At 39.2% G+C, this 22,048-nt stretch overlaps 2 protein-coding genes across 2 annotated transcripts in view; one reads left to right on the forward strand and one right to left on the reverse strand.

Moving 5' to 3' along the window:
• The window catches only part of mrc1b (mannose receptor, C type 1b), a 42,336-nt gene that overhangs the window by 6,269 nt on the left and 14,019 nt on the right, over window positions 1–22,048 (reverse strand). Inside the window, exons 8-26 of the mRNA XM_057857086.1 lie at window positions 20,819–20,973; window positions 20,640–20,753; window positions 18,166–18,281; window positions 17,878–18,026; window positions 17,603–17,802; window positions 15,446–15,561; window positions 15,274–15,346; window positions 13,923–14,076; window positions 13,813–13,851; window positions 13,570–13,733; window positions 13,434–13,495; window positions 12,588–12,688; window positions 10,724–10,866; window positions 10,424–10,529; window positions 10,209–10,333; window positions 10,059–10,103; window positions 6,869–6,971; window positions 6,454–6,686; window positions 6,214–6,379 (exon numbers count right to left, since the gene is read on the reverse strand). Of these exons, the coding sequence (XP_057713069.1) occupies window positions 6,214–6,379; window positions 6,454–6,686; window positions 6,869–6,971; window positions 10,059–10,103; window positions 10,209–10,333; window positions 10,424–10,529; window positions 10,724–10,866; window positions 12,588–12,688; window positions 13,434–13,495; window positions 13,570–13,733; window positions 13,813–13,851; window positions 13,923–14,076; window positions 15,274–15,346; window positions 15,446–15,561; window positions 17,603–17,802; window positions 17,878–18,026; window positions 18,166–18,281; window positions 20,640–20,753; window positions 20,819–20,973 (2,364 nt within the window). The remainder of the gene's footprint in view (window positions 1–6,213; window positions 6,380–6,453; window positions 6,687–6,868; window positions 6,972–10,058; window positions 10,104–10,208; window positions 10,334–10,423; window positions 10,530–10,723; window positions 10,867–12,587; window positions 12,689–13,433; window positions 13,496–13,569; window positions 13,734–13,812; window positions 13,852–13,922; window positions 14,077–15,273; window positions 15,347–15,445; window positions 15,562–17,602; window positions 17,803–17,877; window positions 18,027–18,165; window positions 18,282–20,639; window positions 20,754–20,818; window positions 20,974–22,048) is intronic.
• The window catches only part of si:ch211-106h4.4 (MAM and LDL-receptor class A domain-containing protein 1), a 132,606-nt gene continuing 113,094 nt past the window's right edge, over window positions 2,537–22,048 (forward strand). The window contains exon 1 of the mRNA XM_057857085.1: window positions 2,537–2,602. The gene's annotated coding sequence lies outside the window, so the exon portion shown is untranslated. The remainder of the gene's footprint in view (window positions 2,603–22,048) is intronic.

Raw genomic sequence — 22,048 nt, forward strand, 5'->3', positions numbered from 1 at the left:
AGCAAAGAAATCTAAAGCATGGGCGTTGCCAGATATAATTCACTGGGGCACGTGCCCTAGTATTGATCTGCAGTGCCCCAGTATAATTTTCACCGGTAAAATAAATAAATACTTTGGAGTTTTAAGTCTACTTAGCATAATCTACAGAATGCGCCTATTTCATATGGTCATATTATTATAATATAATATATATTAAAATATCAGTTAACTTCATATCCACAATCTGCACATGGCTCCTAAATATGGTAATTTATGCACATTACTACTGCTGTGATAGGCGTATGAGTTGACACTTCCGCGAAGCACCTCCCTGAGATATGCTGCATTCAAGTATATCGGGAGATCTGAGTTTCCAAAGTGGAAAATCGTTCTGATGTTGTGTAAAGTCGTAATGTGGGATAAAAACATGGTTGCTTCAAAGACGAGTAGCCTATTTTAATGCTCTAATCGTAAAGTTCAGTGACTGGCGCTTTTTATAGACACTATGTAATAGAGATTAATCTTTTCGATTACTCAAACAACACGTGAATGCACCATCAATTTTAACGTGCGTTGTAACGTGTGGTAGGTAGGATGCGTGCATAAAGGTAACAAAAAGGGGAACTGCTGCCACTTATGCACATTTATTAACAAAAATAAATAAATCTACTTTGACCACTCGTCACACGGGATCTCAGCGGTACGCACACACGCGTTCCCAGACGAACTCCAACATATAAGTACGCAGGAACAGAAGAAGATATTCAACATAAATAAAGCAGCGCCACCGCGTGGTGGATGTCGGGAGGAACACCACTAAGGAGGTGACTGTTACACCGTGTCCCAATCATAACAGCCGACGGTGCAAATTACATTTTCCCACCTGCTTACAGGTTAGTGCCCATCCTTGTTCGTTTTTACCTCTGTCTTGATGATTGTTTGGTCGCCTATTCCTGTGAATTTAAATGCTTCAATTTTACTCTTTACATATCAGGCAGTTAACTGCGGTTAACTACTCTGGTCGGAAATTGAAGTAGCAGATTAGCTACCTTCTTTTAGCTAACTGGCTATGAACACAATGATAATTGACATTTGAGTGAGAGGCTTTCACTCAAGAGTTTTGTCTAATATTGTGTTAATATGATATTGGGTATTTCAACTGTATAGACCAGGGGTGTCCAAACTTTTTGCAAAAGGGGCCAGATTTGGTGTGGTAAAAATGTGGGGGGCCGACCTTGGTTGACATCGTTTATGTAGAACAATATATTTAAGCAAATTTTAGCAAGCCATTCTGTGTGTCACATTTGCTTTATTTTTTTTTTATTAATAATATCAACAATCTCGCAACTAGCCTTTGTGGCATTCTCTTTCGATTCTCGGGTTCTTGCGAAATACTGCTGCTGTGAAATTAAACTAGCTTCAAGTTGCTTTAATTTCTTGCTATGTATCTGCCCTTTAATCTTGCGTACATGTCAGCGTCTCGTTTGGTAATATCTCCTCACAAATGAGCAAATGAGGCAGACACAGTTGTTGCGTACTCTAGTGAAGAAACAGTCCAGTTTCCACCTATCCCTGAAGCGTCGGCCGTCGCAGTCAACTTTCTTTTTTGTGTTGTCACCATTTTAGAAAATTGGGAGTTAAGGGTCACATGGGGTAATGTTGCTTGGAGTGCTGCTGCCTTTTAGTGGGTAAATGAGGAGCAGCATTTAGTGTGTAAGCTACTTCATATGCTGGCAGCAGTACTGCTGACCAATTTATTAAGTCTGTGTGCGGGCCAGACGTTATTGATTTTATGACAGAGGCTGGGGGCCGGGTGAAATTTGACCAGGGGCCGCATTTGGCCCCCGGGCCGGACTTTGGACATGTCTGGTATAGACCCTACTCACCTACGTCACAAAATGGGCGTGTCGCTGTTTCCGGCCGCCATATTGTACCTCTTTTTCAGACCTATTCTCATTGTTTTCTATTAGTCGAGCAAGTTATAGAGCAATTCATGGAAGCCCCGGTGTTATCTGACGCTGTAAACTCATTGGATCCGTTGCATAAAAGGCGTTACGTGGAAAAGCTTCAGTTTATCCATTCGCCAGATCCGTATTTGATGCCTAAATCGATGTTTTTCGACCCGCTGGCTTCGCCTGACATCTGATACCCACACAAAATCAGCCTATTCTCACGAAAGTTTGAAAAACTTTAAGAGCTTGGAGGCTTATAAATGCTACGTTGCTGGTTAGGTGAAACACGTCCTCGTACACGAAAATTCGGCAGGAATCTTGTGCTCGGAAGGTGAGTTTCGAAATTTTCAATTGAAAATCTTTTGTTCTTGCTAACATCCACTGTCAAGTCTAATGTATTTCATGTCATTTGTCAATGGAGCTAGGGCTTTTAATGTTTATATGGTTTAGCGATAGCACTAACTACATACATACGTGTATGTTGTCGGCGATTAGCCTAGCAATGATCTTAATTGTGGTTGTCAGCCCGAAACCCTCTAAATATATATTAAATGCATCTTACCAGATATAAAATGACTACTACATAATCTGTGGTAGTCGTTTGGAGCCCAGTTGTCTCGTCGAATTGCAGCAGTCAATCGCGGCCTCCTCTTCGTGTCTCTCGGAATACGGTAAAAATTCAAGTCTCTCCGTCTATCTTCTCTGTTTTTGCAACCGACCGCCACACACGACTTCACCATTTTGAGTATTAATGTTGACGAGCAGTAAAACGTGCAATAATAGGAAGAATTTACGAAGCGCTAATGCATTTCTATGGCGAGTATGCGGACATCATGGCGCGGGGGCGTGGCTGTGACGTCACGTGAGTAGGGTCTATACGTATATACTGATGCTATTTGTTTATATGACCAAAATGAATAGACTCAATCTGTATGAATTAATTGCCTATTTTTGGGATATAATCTCTAACAATTCAGTACGTGTTCTTATCATAATTTCCAGTTGTTGTATAAGCAATTTAGTTGGTAGTGCAGTCCCTGAAATCTGTAACAAAATGTTTTTTTTTGTTTTGTTTTTTTTTAAATTTCTATATGACTCAAACGGCAATACTCTTGCAAACGGATATTAGAAAGTTATTTGCTCACAGCAAGGATAAATCAGAAAGGAGTAATGATTGAGGTAAGCTAGCTAAGCCACCTAGGCAACATAAACCACTTTTAGGTCACAACCTACTACTTGAGAAACACTGATTAATTGCATAACAGTTAGTGATATATCCCCATTTCTGTCTAGACAACATAGAGCAGCAAAGTAAAGGAAGAGGTGAAGGAGAGATGGAAATTGATGAGCAGAGGTGAATTGGCTACCAACAAGTGATGTTCCAATTTAGATTTTGAATACTGATGGCGAAAAAAAAAACAACTTTAGTGACCACTACATTGTAACAGAATTCCCCTAGGGAACGTAAGAGACACTAGAGAGTCACGAGAGACACGAGCGGCCGAACATGGCAACACAGACTCAACAACATCATCCGCTACACTGGATCACGTCAGGGTCACCAATGTAGCAGAAGATGTTGTTGAGTCTGTGTTGCAGTGTTCGGCCGCTCGTGTCTTTTTACTCGTCCAGAAACGAGCACGGCTAAATAGTTCACCCCAGGAACACAACATGCCCCACAGGTGGACTAGAGGGCAGCATATCCACCCAAATTAATAAAATTAAATGCAAACACTTTCAAAACAAACCCTTACAACACCACTTTAATTAAACGAATACTCGAAGCAGCAAAATTTAATTTGAATATTTTTTTCTAATCAAATACTCGAGTTTAGGGCTGCAGCTATCGAATATTTTAGTAATCGAGTGACTGAAGATTCTATCGAGTAATCGGATAAAACATTTTTTTTTTTAGGTGAAGAGCAATTATAAATATAGATGAGAAAACAAGACATTTCATCTAATATTGAACCATTTTCAGTCAATGTCTTTATTTTCGATGTACATTGTTGAAAACAGCCAACAGTTGCGTCTCAAATGTGACAAAAAAAAAAAAAAGTAATTCACTGCTTTCACTCAAAAAACTTTTAAATCTTATAAAAAATATATGTATTTCTTACCTAAAAATGTCATTACGCTTGCTAACACACATCACTTAAAAGTTAGGTGTTTTTTTCCATGTGTTTCAATTGAATTTCCACTTGTGTCAAGCTATAAATTCTAGTTAAGTTGTAAGTTAGTGTAAACTGTAAGTCATGATATGATTTTGAGTTTTTACAGTGTTCAAAATAAATGCTGTGCTGCATTGGAGCACATTAGGTACCAGTGCTACTTGGCGTTTTATCCAGCAATGACTACGGAGCTGCGCTGTTTTCACATATTAAATAAAGTCTGTATGTAAGAGTTAGCCACGCATCGACAGTGGTCATAATGAATTGAAACCTAGCCCTCCGCAGGGATAACATTACGTGAGCGAGTGACGGTAACGTTAATCTTATTAATGAGTGCTGAGAAGTGTACTGCTTTAAGATGGCGGCCATTTTATTAACGCCGCCGAGTCGGTTATTTCGCATCTAGTTCTACGTACATGTGATATCTATGACACGCATACAGACGCTACCTGCTACCACCGTAGCACGTAGCAACATGCGGGTGTAGTTTTTAACAACGCACGTGACGTCAGCGCGTTGTCCCGCATTAAAAGTTATCCGGGCAAAACGTCATGCTTAAAGCTGGCAAAATTAAACGATTCCTCGAGGTGAATAAAATTACTCGGATCAGTTTTTAAATTTGAGTTACTCGAGTTGCTCGAGTATTCGTTTCAGCTCTACTCGAGTTAATCGATTAATCGTAGCAGCACTACATCCAACAAGCCTTCAAGTATGCATTGAAGCGCTACTGATGTAAATAACAATCAAAATTCATGTCCTACGCAAATTATTTCTTTAGTGACTGTTCCAATTGTTTCATTAATTGCTAGATATGGTATTTGATAACACTTTATTGGACAGTAGCGCCATAAGACCATCGTAATTATGACATGACAAGGCCATGAGCATTAATGAATGCTTATGATAGATGTCAGTTTGTGTCATTCGGCAAATTATCTCACTAAAAGATCCGAGCTGGACATAAATGGAGTTAGTGACATAATTTGCCAGATGACACTTAATGGCATCTGGCATAAGCATTCATTAATGTCCATGATAGTGTCATTTCATAATTATGACGGTCTAATGGCAGTCTTATGATGCCGCTGTCAAATGAAGTGTTACCTATTAACCCAAATAAATGAACAAATAAGCCGCACTGGACTATAGGCCGCAGGATTCAAAATGAGGGGAAAAAGTAGTGGCTTATAGTCCGAAAATTATGGTATTTGCTTGCTCTCAATTGTTTGTAGTTAGCCATTACTTTATTCATTAGCTGGTAAGTTAGTTTGCTGGTTTGGACACTATTTGTAGCCGTTAGTTTTGTAGATCACTTAGTTTGGCTAACTTATCAGCTTGTTTGTTTTTTGTCTTTTTTGCTCTAGTTCATTAGGTATGTTTGGTTCAATTTAATTTCTTTGTCTGTTCATTATTCATTCAATTAATTCTCCCATAATTTGTTAATTTTTTAGATTTTTGATTCGCTAGTTCATTGGTTCATTGGTAAGCGGCACGGTGGCTTAGTGGTTAGCACATCTGCCTCACAGTTCTGAGATCAAGGGTTCAATCCCGGGCTTCGGCCTTCCTGTGTGGAGTTTGCATGTTCTCCCCGTGCCTGCGTGGGTTTCCTCCGGGAACTCCGGTTTCCTCCCACATCCCAAAAACATGCATGGTAGGCTGATTGGACACTCTAAATTGTCCGTAGGTATGAATGTGTGCGTGAATGGTTGTATGTCTCCTTGTGCCCTGCGATTGGCTGGCAACCAGTTCAGGGTGTCCCCTGCCTACTGCCCGAAGTTGGCTGGGATAGGCTCCAGCACCTCCGCGACCCTCGTGAGGAAAAGCGGCATGGAAAATGAATGAATGAATGAATAGTTCATTGGTTTCTTTGTTTGCTATCTAGATATCTTATTGGACGGTTAGGTAATAAATTTATTATTAGTTACTTATTTTATTGCTTTTTTGTTTTTTGTTAGTCAAATATTTGTTTACCTTACTTTAGTCTGCTTGTTAGTTCATTTGTTCGATATTTCGTTTTTTTTTTTGCAATTCACGGTTTTAGATGGCTCTTTTGTGAGAAAAATTGTTGTGTTTGGTGTGTGTTGGGTGAGGGTGCATGTGCACGCTCGTACCTGTGGACTGCATACAAACGGAGTACATCGTGCGGTTGCAGAGGGCAGTTTTGAACTTTCCATCCACGTCCAGGTATGCACAAGGCCGATTTTGGCCTGGCTCCCCTTCTGCCCAGTTGGCAAAGCTCATGTGCCAGCCGTCGATGTACCTAAAATAACCCCCGGTCTGAAAGCAAGATGTGTATTGTTTACCCTCTTGGAATGCATAATATCCATCATGACTTTTCGGCGGGAGCTCACCTTCCCTTTGTTCAGTCCTAGCCACAAAGGGGATTTGAGATTCAAGGCCAGAAGCTCCACGTACGCCATTGTCCATTCACTCCTAAGACTGACCAATTTGGCTCTGTTGCTTTCGCAGCGCTTACTGGCCTCATCCCACGTCAGATTCATTTGCACTGCCATGATACTGTCATTTCCCAGGGATATGAAAATGCTAGGAATGGCCTGTTCAGGTGGAGATGGGAGATTCGGATCTGTTGAAGACAAGGACAAAGATGAGTTAGTGGCGACTTCAGCCACAATAGTTCTCCAAAGTTTTGGGTCCAGGGTGTCACCCCATTGCTCAAGGCTGATTTAAATTTTGCCTTGAAGCAAAACCGGTGAGGAAAACTGTGGCTTAAAAAGTCTAGGAAATGCAATTTTAACACATAGTTACCAGGACTTCTGGTGCAGATGAATCCATTGGAGTTGTTGCAGGACTTGATCAACCATTTCCCAATTCCGCTAGTGGGATTGTTGGTAATGACAACACAACTTTCCTAGGGGAGAGAGAATGAATATTAGATGCAGGTACAATATTGAATATTTTGACTGGCTGACAATATTTTTAGAGGTCTACCTGTAGAAGTTGTTGCATTTGAATGTTTCATGTAATGTTAAGATAAGGGACAGAAACTAACTGCCTCGTAGTCTCGTCACACCCACTAGTGGTGTTAAACTGATTTTACTTTTCAGATGGGTACAGGTAATTTTTTGATGGTTGAATGGGTTGGGTTGAGAAAGTTTTTTTTGTTACATATTAACAGAGGTGGGTAAATTAGCCAAACGTTTTACGAGTGCAAATAAAAAAGTATTTAGTGAAAAGAATAGCCTGGTAATGAGTAACATTATGAGTAACTGCTTAAGATGAATTTTTTTTTTTTCTTAAACAATGGTATTTTTTTTTCTCACCACAAAGTTATCTATATGAACTGTTATCATACTGTAATATAACATGTTACATAACCACATTAAGCCAAAGAATAAAAAATGTACTAAAGTACAAGTGAAAAAGTATTTGGTGAAAAGAATACCCCAGTAATGAGTAACATTGTAAGTAACTGCTTAAGCTGTTTTTTTTGTCTCACCACAAAGTTATCCATATGAACTGTTATCATTAAACTGTACAATAACATATTACCTAACCAATTAAGCCAAAGGGAAAAAAAGAGAAAAAAACAACAACATTGAAATCTGGCGAGAAAAAATAAATCTACATAAATTAAGCATTATTCATCCAAAAGCTTGAGTGCTCTCTAGTAGAGAAAACATATTTCCTATAATGAAACTAAAAGGATCATATCTCCGGTTTTCCTTGGACAATTGGGGCCAAATAAATTGGTCGAGACAATGTTGGCGTCTCTGGCACAGAAAAAAAAAAAGAGTAAAATGTAATAACTTGCGTAGCCCAAAGTAGCGGAGTACGAGTAGCGTTTCTTCTTCACAAATCTATTCAAGTAAAAGTAATAAGTAAACTACTCATAGAAGTACTTTTTTCTTCAAATGTTACTCAAGTAAATGTAACGGAGTAAATGTAATGTGTTACTACCCACCTCGGCATATTAAAGATTTAAATTGGTCGTATTATGTCTTTATGTTTCATTGAGAATATTTGGCATTTTCGTTACCTCACCAAATTTGAACAGTGGTCATAATTTTAAAACCAAGCTACTACATACTGCAATTTGGGTGCACCGATACACCTTTACTAATCATACTTTTCTGCCTTGAGATTGGAGTATAATACTTTTTGTGATCACACATATCTTAAATCATCTTTTTGACTGGTATGACTGACAATCTATCCCTACCTAGAAAACATTCAAATTTAAAAATGTACAGCAATGTCACCATTACATATTATGCAAAGAATTAATAGTAAAAATTGAAAAAAACTTAAATGGACCTTGGCCATTTGAGACCTGTATATACACAGATAAAGCATACTTTAAAGAAGTAAAGTGATCCCTCGCTACTTCACGCCATCAGTTCATCGCAGAGTTTTTTTTTTTCAATTAAAAAAACAAACAAAAAAAAAGATTAATACAGATGAGCTTTCCCAATCCGATCACGTAGTCTCCCTATCCCTCCTGTGGCTTTTCTTGGTCTGGCAGTGCAATGGAGTTGCTTATTAAAGTTAACGATGATTGACAGACGTTAAGGTTTGATCTCGGCAGAGATGCTTTGAAGCCGAAACCTCAAAGCGCCTCATGCGTCAATCATCGTTTAGCTTGTTAAACAATTGCTGTGGTAACTCATTGCGTGTAGTGAGCAGCTTGAGAGGATTTAAGTTGACTCACTCAATGAAACATTTAATAAAGACAAGCATTTTGGTACTGTATTCTTGTTTAAAAATAATTCGGTGGGACACTAACGTGTTTAAAATTCATAAAGTATTACGTTTGAAATGCTTAATGAAAACATTTATTAAATTAATCATACAGAATAGTTTTGTTGTTGTTGTTATATAATTTTTTTTTTGGGGGGGGGGGGGCATGTCTAATATTAAGGGTGTAACGGTACATGTATTTGTATTGAACCGTTTCGGTGTATGGTGCTCAGTTCGGAACGGAGGTGTGCCGAATGAGTTTCTGACGTAATGTAGTCCTTACTTTTCGAGGCTGTACTAATATTCACATAGGAACTAAATTTATATGACATAAAATATAAATGAATATTACATCACATTTGTAAAATATAAACACGTAGTAAAATAAATAATAGCCCATTTAAATAAAATACATTGAAATGAGCTGAAATGAAAACAACTGTAATGAAATAATAAGAATAATACACAGATCCTGCTTACACAATTAAATTTATTAATTTCTGTGTGGCGCTTTTACTTGAGAAAGTCCACTAATAAAGCTTTTGAAAACCGTTCACAAGAAAAAAATGATTCATGAAGCATTTCATTTGTGAAATACATGTTAAAATCTTTGTCATTGGGATTGCTTTTCTCTTTAGCACAGGACTTCTTTTTTCTTCTTTCTTTCAGAAAGAAAGCTGACCAATACGCGGGATCTGAAAGGCAAATTATTGTTGGAGTATCTTTAAATACCCGCTACTTTTTGAGCAGAATTCTAGCTTTGCATAGGCTAATGTTCCTATTGTTGAAAGCACAAAGGTGTGTAATAAACAACTAGCACATTTATATTTTGCATTTTGTTTTCTTACTGTACCGAAAATGAACCGAACTGTGACCTAAAAACCGAGGTACTTACCGAATCGAGATTTTTGTGTACCGTTACACCCCTATCTAATATTTATCTTTCATATGCTAAATCTGAATAAATACATTGAACACACACAAAAAAAAAAAAAAAAAAAAATGGGGGGGGGGCTGCGCTGCTTCGCAGTTTTCACCTTATTGCGGCGGGTACTGGTCCCCATTACCCGCGATAAACGAGGGATCAATGTACTGAATAAGCTTCAGTAATACCCTTATCCACAAAATAAATGAAATGATTTTGGGTATGTTACATTGTCTGTTTAAATGTGTTGCTACACCATTTCTGTTCAAATATCGGTCACTTCAAATGTTATAAATATACAACACCGATGTTGGTTAAAATCTTTAAATTTACCTCATCCCATCTTTGGTAAAAAGTCCCAGGACGGCGATGTTGTATCTAAAATCATTGGAAATATTTAGAAAACAGCACAGATAAAACCAAAACCAAAGGTAATGCTCTGTAATTCCATTCAAGTGTTCTGTATGTACAATATGTACTTACAGAATAGCCCCAGTTGGTATATTGCCTTGGTTTCCCGTCACTCCAATAAAAGGCATCTTGCTTTAAACTGTTCAAACCGATCCACAGGTCTGCCCCTGCTTCAGCCATTTTGGTGACCAAATACGCTACAAATTTCAAAAGAAAGACATTTATTGACCAAGTGTGGGCAAGAACAATGCTATTATGTGCTTTACATAATGTAAACTCCGGCAAACCTTGCACACGTCGCGTGGGTATAGAGGCCAAATTCCCTCCCATAGAGTAGCACTGTTTCCTGGCCTCTTCCCAGGAGGTCTTGCGAATACTGTTGATGCTGTAGCACTGTCAAAATTAAAGTAAGCAATACTTTTACAAGGACTTTACACAATCCTAAAGCGTCATTCCCTACCAAGACATTCGCAATACTTTTACAAGGACTTTACACAATCCTAAAGCGTCATTCCCTACCAAGACATTCCACTAATATAAACTACTACTAATGAGGACGCTGCACTTAATGATGGCATTAACTTTACCCTGGAGTCAAATTTGGTCCATTTGAGTGGGCAGCCCCCTTTGGGTTCAGCTGGAGTGGCTGCAGTAGTGTTAACAGGCGCTTTTGTCCCACGTTTGCAAATAAACTGATGCTCTTCGCCGCAGTTGAAGGTGCGCCACAAGCCTTCCAACATGGAAAAAAAAATGTTGACTATAATGCCTCAAAATTCATATGGCTACAGTGCCTTGCAAAAGTATTCGGCCCCCTTGAACCTTGCAACCTTTCGCCACATTTCAGGCTTCAAACATAAAGATATAAAATTTAAATTTTTTGTCAAGAATCAACAACAAGTGGGACACAATCGTGAAGTGGAACAACATTTATTGGATAATTTAAACTTTTTTAACAAATAAAAAACTGAAAAGTGGGGCGTGCAATATTATTCGGCCCCCTTGCGTTAATACTTTGTAGCGCCACCTTTTGCTCCAATTACAGCTGCAAGTCGCTTGGGGTATGTTTCTATCAGTTTTGCACATCGAGAGACTGACATTCTTGCCCATTCTTCCTTGCAAAACAGCTCGAGCTCAGTGAGGTTGGATGGAGAGTGTTTGTGAACAGCAGTCTTCAGCTCTTTCCACAGATTCTCGATTGGATTCAGGTCTGGACTTTGACTTGGCCATTCTAACACCTGGATACGTTTATTTTTGAACCATTCCATTGTAGATCTGGCTTTATGTTTTGGATCATTGTCCTGTTGGAAGATAAATCTCCGTCCCAGTCTGAGGTCTTGTGCAGATACCAACAGGTTTTCTTCCAGAATGTTCCTGTATTTGGCTGCATCCATCTTCCCGTCAATTTTAACCATCTTCCCTGTCCCTGCTGAAGAAAAGCAGGCCCAAACCATGATGCTGCCACCACCATGTTTGACAGTGGGGATGGTGTGTTCAGGGTGATGAGCTGTGTTGCTTTTACGCCAAACATATCGTTTTGCATTGTGGCCAAAAAGTTCAATTTTGGTGTCATCTGACCAGAGCACCTTCTTCCACATGTTTGGTGTGTCTCCCAGGTGGCTTGTGGCAAACTTTAAACGAGATTTTTTATGGATATCTTTGAGAAATGGCTTTCTTCTTGCCCCTCTTCCATAAAGGCCAGATTTGTGCAGTGTACGACTGATTGTTGTCCTATGGACAGACTCTCCCACTTCAGCTGTAGATCTCTGCAGTTCATCCAGAGTGATCATGGGCCTCTTGGCTGCATCTCTGATCAGTTTTCTCCTTGTTTGAGAAGAAAGTTTGCAGTGGTCTGATGCTCCTTCCATTTCAATATGATGGCTTGCACAGTGCTCCTTGAGACGTTTAAAGCTTGGGAAATCTTTTTGTATCCAAATCCGGCTTTAAACTCCTCCACAACAGTATCTCGGACCTGCCTGGTGTGTTCCTTGGTTTTCATAATGCTCTCTGCACTTTAAACAGAACCCTGAGACTATCACAGAGCAGGTGCATTTATACGGAGACTTGATTACACACAGGTGGATTCTATTTATCATCATCGGTCATTTAGGACAACATTGGATCATTCAGAGATCCTCACTGAACTTCTGGAGTGAGTTTGCTGCACTGAAAGTAAAGGGGCCGAATAATATTGCACGCCCCACTTTTCAGTTTTTTATTTGTTAAAAAAGTTTAAACTATCCAATAAATGTTGTTCCACTTCACGATTGTGTCCCACTTGTTGTTGATTCTTGACAAAAAAATTAAATTTCATATCTTTATGTTTGAAGCCTGAAATGTGGCAAAAGGTTGCAAGATTCAAGGGGGCCGAATACTATTGCAAGGCACTGTATATTATTACTCGAGTGTTGTGGAATGTACTGTCTATAGAGTAAACTTTTAACATGCACTTACCCATAAAGTAAGACATTGCGACACAGCTTTCATCATAGGTATTCCGATTAGGTTGGTCCTCATCCCATTTTTGGTACCCCGCTGAAGTACCATCCATCCACCTTGAGTGACATAAAAAGAGTATCATCATCATGGATTTATGTTGCATACTTGTGATATCATCTACAGTAAAACTGGGGGACATTTGGGGGTACACTGTTACCACCGGTGTAATTACTGTAAATAAAGGGGTCTACTCCTAAGTCGAGATAAAATGTTATGGACATTTCTAGTAAATGATCAAGTTTTAAACATTATCACAATGTAGCTAAAGAAAAACCTCAGAGATTTGCCAATATAAGCGGCACAACTTAAGACATTTGGTCCGCTTGCTCAAAATACTTCAAAAATATGAAGAGAAATCTAATATTAGGAAAAAGCTGTCCTACACTCCGCTTCAGTCTGTCGCAGTTATTCTCCAACGCCGGATTTAGCTTGAAAAAGTACGAACGCTGTACCGCATACAAACAGGAATGATTGTCTCAGGAGTGATTTGTTCGAGGATTCAAGGTAATTATTATATTTTTGTACCATGCATGCATTTTGAAACATTGTGAAAAAAATCATTAAAAATTAAAAAAGTGTAGTCCAAGAATTGACCCTTGAGGGACTCCACACATGAATCTCTCTAGCATTAGACCCCAAGAATCCATTCTATGCCCATAATATCGGGAGCTGTTCTAATTTCCGGAAGTTTTTGCATCAGTGCAACTGTATGACAATATATTTTTTCCTCTTCCTAAAAATAACGATAGCCTTAGAACAAGAAGCATCCTCCAATACTGTGTTACAGTCATTCCTACTCACCAAAACGAGCCATCTAGGTCCACTGATAAACCAATGTAATAAGTCCCATAGCTTCTGGAAATCTGGTGACAGCCAAAAACTAAATGTCAGTTTTTATAGCATGGGATTTAACATCTACCATGCCGAGTGTTCATACCTGTTTCCAAATGAAGATATTTTCAGCTTCGCTGTTGATTGTCACTAAATCGCCATGGTACTGCTGGCAGTAACGGCGAGCGTCCTCCATGGCCATTGAGACTCTGTTGATGAAGTATTGACTCCCACGCCACTCAAGCCAACCGTCTGATGTCGTGTTGAAGTCTGCACATGTGTGAATGGAAGGAACATCGATGACAGATGTGACTAGTACAATGTATATTAATGCCTGTAGTCTACTCACCGGCAGCAGTGTCATTTGGAGGTGGCTTTGGAGTCAGTCCTGTAATCCAGATACATAAAGTTAAACCCTGGAAATCTGTACCAAAACAATTGTTGTAGTACATTCTTTACCCGCACGAATCTGACAAAGCCAGTCATTGTAGCTTTCACAGTGGACGTCATTCCACGAGCCCGTGTCATCAGCTCGATAAATACGAAACTCTGCACAAGATTCGGAATTTTGAAAATTATTTGGCTCGCCCTCCTGCCAGTGTTGGAAGTTTAGCTGTGGGTTGGGAAAGTTGTGAGATGATTAAAGGAATATCAATTTTTTTTAACTGACAATTTATCAAAAAAAGACATGAATTAAAAATAAAATTGTGTCACATCATATCACAATGTGGCTTGTATGAAATATTTTCTACTGTATTCATACAAATAAATGATTACTAATGTTTTGCTTATTTATAATTGAAATTAATACATTATATTTAGATATACTATATACTAGGAGTGGGAACCTCTTGGTACCTCACGATTCGATATGATTTGCGATACAAAGCTCACGATAACGATGATCTGACGATATGGCGATACAACGATTATCGATAGATTGGTAAGGAAATCATTCTAGGATATTCGACAAACAACCAATAAACAGAAAAACAAGCTTCTGCTGTGAATAGGAATGAGTTTATCACTAGTAGACGTCCAATCCATTTTTGCGAACTGATTGAACGTCTATGTCCGTCAGTGGCAGCCAATGCCAGGCAATGAGGTAATTTTGGGCCCTATAAGGTCATTTACCTGTTGATTTTCAGTTACTTTCATGTTGATTTTGGGGTATTTTCTGGGTCTCTTCCTGTTTATTTTGAGTTACAGAACAGGAAGTGACCTGCGAATCACCCTAATGATTACAGTGACTCAAACTCAACAGGAAATGACCTGGAAATGGCCTGAAAATCAGACAAAATGACTGAATGCTCTGGTTTCGAATGAACGAAAGTTCCAAGTCTAAATGGATTGGGCGTCAAGAACCGTCAATGCAGCCTTAGTTAAATGAGACACCATTATGGTGGAAGATTTTGGTAGCAACTTGTTGGGTAATTTTTATTTTTTTGTTTTTTAGACATTGACACCTTTTTAAAACGATATCTCGATTCTTGGCAGGAGCATATCGATAACCTTTTGGGATACAAAGTATCACGATATATCACCATTTCGATATTTTGTCACACCCCTATTATATACTTATAAATAAATGTAAGCTTGTTGAAAATATGTTGAGTATTAGAAGATGACAAATAGATCAGCTAATAATGAGGAATACACGGAAACACATTGTGAATAATAAAGTAAGCCTTTTTAGCCTAAAAAATTATGAATAAATTATTTACCTGTTCAACTAAAACTACATACAGAAAAATGAGTAAAATAAGCTGATTAACATATCTGTGACTTCTGTAAAATGTGTTGCACTTACCGCGGTTCCATCACTCCAGACATAGCCTGCACTTGGGTCAGCAACATGAAGTCCTATCCAAGCCTTTCCATGTCTTTAGTAGATTAAAAAAATAGATAATCACGAAATCTGAATAATTTTTCCATAACGTGACTTTTGCTGTACTGTCCCCCCTACCCTATATGGTACATACCTTCCTACAAAGAGCTCCGAGCTACTGTGGATACTGAGAAGATCACCCCCAATTGCTCGGCAGTAATCTCTGGCCTCAAACCAAGTCTTCTCAAATGAACGAGGCCCCGTGAAAAACTAGAGGGCAGGACAAAAATCTTTGATTCGCATTAGAATACACAAAGACAGAAAATCTTGACTTATTTACATTATGAAGTCAATTAAAATATCGCTTGATCGGTCTGTCTGCCACAAATTCATTTTTGCACTTATACACTATGCACTGATGCATTATTTCCACTATTTATAACACACCACTAGCTGACAGTATTACACATTGTTACCTCTTCATAATATCAAAAAAGTGTGTTTAGTTTACTTCTTTTTTTGGTCATTTAAATGGGGTCCAACTCAGTGGCGGAACAAATGTGAACAAGGCCCGGGTGGGATGAGCATAAATAGGATCCCCCCAAGTGGCCCATCCGACGGGAAGGGTGTGGAGCAAGGGTTTGCTAGTGGACAATTATTAGCTGGCCCTCAGGACTCAAAATGGGACCCATGTTCAGTGGAGCGTCCAACAGGGGATTGGTATTGGAAAATTATCTGCGGAGCTCCATGAATCATCTTACCTTTCTGTTTGAACCCCCCCCTCGTCCAACCATGCCCACTTTACACCTGCAAACCAGGCCCCATATAGGCCTGGTTCCTCCCCTGGTCCAATTCATCCCTGACACTAATGAGCGCTATTTCTTAGCTCAAACACCAAACCTCCCAAATGTGAGATAGACATGCTAGTCACTCGCCCACCAAAAGAAAAGTTATGGTTGGAATGACCTAATCCACTTTACAACTTTTTTCTACAAGAAGTAGGGGTGGGAACCTCTTCGTACCTCACGAAACGATGCGATTTGCGATGCAAAGCACACAATAACGATGATCCCACAAAATTGCGATACAAATTATTCTAGAATACGCTACAAAACAACTCATAAACAAAACAAAAAAAACAGGCTATCTTCATCCTTCTGCTGTAGGTTTACTAGATGTCCAGTCCATTTGAACTGGGAGGGTGGTAGTAAATGAACCCCCTCCCACTTCTACAGCTGTCAGGCAACAAGGTAATTTTGGGCGTTTCCTGTTGGTTTTGGGGCATTTTATGGGTCACGGATCGGTGCAGCATCTGCAGTGATGTGGGCTCTGCAGCGGTTCATAGTGGTGAAGAAGGAGCTGAGCCAAAAGAGGAAGCTCTCGATTTAGCAATCGATCTATGTTCCTACCCTCACCTATGACCGAAAGGACAAGATCCCGGATACAAGTGGCCGAAATGAGTTTCCTCCGCAGGGTTTCCGGGCTCTCCCTTAGATATAGGGTAAGAAGCTCGGTTAACCGGAAGGGACTCGGTATTGAGCCGCTACTCCTCTGCATTGAGAGGAGCCAGTTGAGGTGGCTCGGGCATCTGGTTCAGATGCCTCCTGGACGCCTCCCTGAAGAGGTGTTCCAGGCATGTCCCACCGGCGGGACGCCTTGGGGACAAGCCAGGACACACTGGAGAGACCATGTCTCTCGGCTGGCCTGGGAATGTCTTGGGACCCCGCCGGAGGAGCTGGTTGAAGTGGCTGGGGAAAGGGAAGTCTGCGCTTCCCTGCTAAAGCTGCTGCCCCTGCGACCCAACCCCGGATTAAGCAGCAGATGATGGATGGATGGACATCTTGTTGATTTTGGGTAATAGAACAGTAAGTGAACCGGAAATAAATTGGCAGTGACTTAAACTCAACAGGAGATAACCTATAAATGCTCTAAAATGAACAGAAAATTACCTTTGAATGCCCTGAAAATCGGAAAGAGTGACTGTGAATGCTTTGATTTCGAATGAACGAATGTTCTTTCGACTTTCCTAGTCTTAATAGTCTTATTGGATTGGGCGTCTAGCACCTTCAATGGCAGCCATAGAGTTAAGTGAGATGCTATTATGGTGTAAGATTTTGGTAGCGAAATATTAGTTCTTTTTTTTTTTTTTTTTTTAAACATTGACACCTTTTTAAAACAATATCTCAAATCTAGGCATGAGTGTATGGATAACCTTTTAGGATGTAAAGTATCACGATATATCACCATTTCGATATTTTGTCACACCCCTAATGAAAAGACTTTAGAACTAAATTAAATTTCCAAGACAAACCTTTGAGCAGGTGTTCCTTGTTCCTACTCGTATCCAACCCTCTGCACACTGTGGTGGGCTAACAGTAGGTGGGGGTGGTGTCAAGACTGCTCCTTCAGCCAGATGCTTACAGATGTACTTCTCCTGATTGTCGCAAGGAAGCAGATCCCAGAGGCCAGCCATGACACCCGTCGTCATGGCCACACAGCCTTGTCCACTACCTTTAGTGACAGTGGGAGAACAGTAAGAATCACAGTGTCAACATTTTTACCTCCACTTGTAAGAAAAACACATACCTGGCATCTCATTATTCCAGTGAGTAAACGTGACTGCAACATCATTGGTCCAAACAAACTCATCAGCATTCTTCTGGTTTGACAGACCCAGCCAAAAATACTTCTCAGACCTCACCCCCACCAAGCTGATCAAGAAAGCGTTGTCCACCCTGGAGACATTCACACATATATAGTAAATTGTATTTTTTGTCCATATGCACCAAATGGTGCTGTTTTGACAACAGTACATGTTTATACCACCACATTATTTTCCATAACTTTCAATCTAAAAATCTAAAATAATCTTACCCATTTGACACATCAGCCAAGTAAGAGTCTGTTGTCTTACAGTCACTCTTTGCTTCGTCAAACGTTTTGGTGTCTGTCCCCACAAAGTAGCAGTAGGAGCCATGTCGTTTCCAACCCTGGAAAGCACATTGATTTAAGTTAAAATGTATTTAGTGAAGGGACACTTTATATTTACGAATATTTTAATGACTTGGCCATTGCTTTAACTATAAAATTTTGGTTGTGTTTCTAAACACGCTTGTATCTAAAGTAGACATGTGCCGATTACTGGTTTCAAGGTATAACGTGGTATTAAAACGTCACGGTTTCAAAACTGCAAACATTTTCCATCATATCGTCCCTACGGTATTAGCTATTTTTTATTTCCCAAAAATAAAGGGAGAAATCCCTCACTTGCAGCTGCAAGGCTCAACCGGTTGTTGCTCGTTGTCAGTGAGTCAGCTGTGCTACACGATGGCTGGAGGAGGTGAAACTCCTGAACTTTTTCCGCCATCGAAGAAAATGAAATCGCTGGTATGGGAATACTTCGGCAATACAAAAGTTATAGACTGCCGCGGCTTGGAAGAGGAGGGCCAACCGACATGTTTTATTTATTTTTTAAAATTATTTATTTATTTGTTTATTGTCATCATCATCGGTATGATTGACAGTTACAAGATGTGATATGATTAACCCGAGAGAGAAAGAACCAAAGAAAGACAAGGGCTGACGGGAGAAGCATATGCTTATCAAGTCCCGTCCCCTGCAGCCAAGGACGCACTATCAAAAACATGGTAGAGTAGGCATTAAAAACATGTTTGAGGAGGGTGGCTGCCGAGGAGGCAATACCTCCAATATGATTTCACATTCATACAAAATTAAAGGTTAGCAAACACTGTCATGAACGTGTCCCACCAGCTACGAGGGTTAACTCCAGCGTGTTTAGCAGAGGAGTGCGAAATTTCCGATTCTTAGATTATTCGCGATTCGGCCGTCGAAGATTCGAGAATGATTCACAAACATCCAAATTCCGATTATTGAATTATACCAGGTAAAGCGTAAGTAAAACACTGTCAGTGCGGTTTTCAGGACGCAATGAGGAACAGACCGAGAGTAAATATCATGTTCAACTCATGCCGCTAGATTAAAAAAAAACAAACAAAAAAAAAACTATAATGCCTGACTGCAGCCCACAGCTGCTACAAACAACGCCCAGTTGCTAGTTGCTACAAGCATGTGGCCACATAATGCTACGGTAGATATCACATATATATAGAACTAGGTGCGAAATGACAGACGACGGCGGCGGCGTTAGAACATGTATAGAGAAGAAGATGCGAAATGACAGACTTTCCGGTGTTAGTAAACAGCCGCCATCTTAAAGCAGTATACTTCTCTAGAAGGCTCTGTTGTAGCGAACTGAGTTAACTTTTTATCTAAAATACACCTAAATCGGCAAAATCTTGACTTTACTTTATCTTAAAATGATGAGTTGTAAAATGATGAACAGTTGTAAAACTTTGACATTTCAAAAGCAGACAGAAGGGAAATTATGGAATAACGGGAGCAAGTTTGACAACTTTAATGGTTGAGTCATAACATTAATCGAATGTAGTTTAAAGCTGCTGAAACAGAATGGTGACCTATGTATTTTATTTACTGTTTTTAACTGTTGACTTTGTACTGAAATATTAGTTTGATTTAGCCTGAGTGGATCTTTGAACAATTTTGGAACTTATGTACAAAACATTAAAAGCGGGGTGGGGTGGGGGTACAAAAATATCTGATTTATAATCGAATCGGAGCCTCTGAATCGTAATCGAATCGTTAGGTGCCCCAAGATTCCCAAATCTAGTGTTTAGTGTGTCTCGTGGTGGTAAAACGAGGCGTTTTTTTCTCTCTGGCAACCGCGTTGAGAAAGAGTGTACTGGATGTATAATGTAAAAATGATACGAGTCATACACTCGTGCTTTTTATGGAAAATAATTCAATTATTATTGTTCTGATGGTAATAATGTTGAGCTGTGGCTGTGGGTTTACGCTCACCTTAAGGCCCACATTTATTTTAATTTCACATGGAATATTTCAGTTACATTTTTGTTATTATTATTTTTTAACTTAAGTAAAATCTTAAGTTCCAATTTGCGAATATTTTTTGAATAATACAAATCCTGTTTAATGGAAAAAAATGTTTTTATTTAAACCCAGATATCTCAAAGTAACACATTTTAGAGCTGTAATTGCAATACAGTAAAACCGTGATATTTTGGCATAAGGTTATCATACCGTCAAAATCTCATACCGGCACATGTGTAGTCTAAAGTGTTTTGATATTTAAAATGCATTAACTTTCACATTATGGAGGCTTAAAGTACAAGACTTGAATTTGATTTTTTCCCCACGATTATCTATAAATTCAGTATCAACACTGAGCATGAGTACCTTTGCCATCCATGAATAAAATTCCTCAAATATAAAGTAGAAATTCAACTCACAGCTTTGCAGCCAATATCTAAATGAACTTCATCTGGCGTGTGCTGTGTGCTGCTCTGCTTCATGCAGATGAAGCCGTGTTTCTCATCACACGAGCGGTCTGCCCAGTTGCCATTCTGCGGACACAGTTTCCTAATATGTCAATCACATTATTTAAAAAAATAAAACTTTTGTTCCTTACCTCGCCTCGTATGAGCACGCAGTCCTCATCTTCCATCAAGAGGGTTGGTTCTCCATACTCCCAGCTGGTGAAGAAGACGTCAGTCTGGTCGCTCCATTGGAACAGGCCCTCGGTCCTTCGGTCATTCAGACCAATCCAAATCTCATCGGTCGAGGCTGCGCAAAGTGATTGGGATCCTCGTTTTAAAATTAAAATATTATTTGTGATGCTTGTTCAGGTTGCTGTTAGTCAGAAAGTATGATAGCTGAGTTAAGCCAAGTTTGCTACAATATTCTGGTCATGCTAACATTAGCATTAGCTAGCAGCCCTCTCTAAGCCACAAATGTGGTTTAGCTTGTAAAAGGAGACGTGCTTTTTTTTTTTTTTTTTTTTTTGCCCTTTAGACTGAAAGCTAGGTTACCCAAATTGTTTGTGATGAATGACATAAAACGGTCATGGACAATGGTAATGGACAATAATTATGATACCTTGGAAGAACCGTTTTTTCTCAGAATTTAAAACGCATTCAATTTTTTCCAAACAGTTTGGTTGCAAATCCAAGTACCGTATTGGCCCGAACAGAAGACGGCCCTGATTATAAGACGACCCCCCTTTTTCAAGAGTCAAGTTTGAAAAAAGACTTTTTGAACACCAAATTAATTTTTAATACAGAAAATAATTACACAGTACATCCGAAACAAATGATTATAAAAATATATTTGAGAGAAAAAGCATGTTATTTTGCCTCATTCAAATCTTAATATCTGAACATTTAAATATGTAAACTAAAGTGCAATCACATTCGTAAATTAATGGCTTCTGGTTTTTAAAATGTAAATAAACCAATCTATTGTGATAAAACAACAAAATTGCAATAACTGCATTAACCATTAAAGTGAAGTCTAACTGTAACTGTAGTCTTGAAACAAATTTGAATAAGGAAAAACATTGCAATAAAATAATGCAAACTGGTTAGACTTGAGAGTAGCTGAGATCTGTCATGACAGAACATCGCTTCAATGATATCTGGCACCATTTAGCGTCGTGAATGGGGAGAGTAGCTGAGATCTGTCATGACAGAACATCGCTTCAATGATATCTGGCGCCATCTAGCGTCGTGAATAGGGGTGTGACAAAATATTGAAATGGTGATATATCGTGATACTTTGTATCCCAAAAGGTTATCGATCCTGTCAAGAATCGAGTTATCGTTTTAAAAAGGTGAAAATAACAAAAATAAAAAAGCCATTG

This window comes from Corythoichthys intestinalis, chromosome 14, assembly GCF_030265065.1.
Source record: "Corythoichthys intestinalis isolate RoL2023-P3 chromosome 14, ASM3026506v1, whole genome shotgun sequence".
NCBI classification, from domain to species: domain Eukaryota; kingdom Metazoa; phylum Chordata; class Actinopteri; order Syngnathiformes; family Syngnathidae; genus Corythoichthys; species Corythoichthys intestinalis.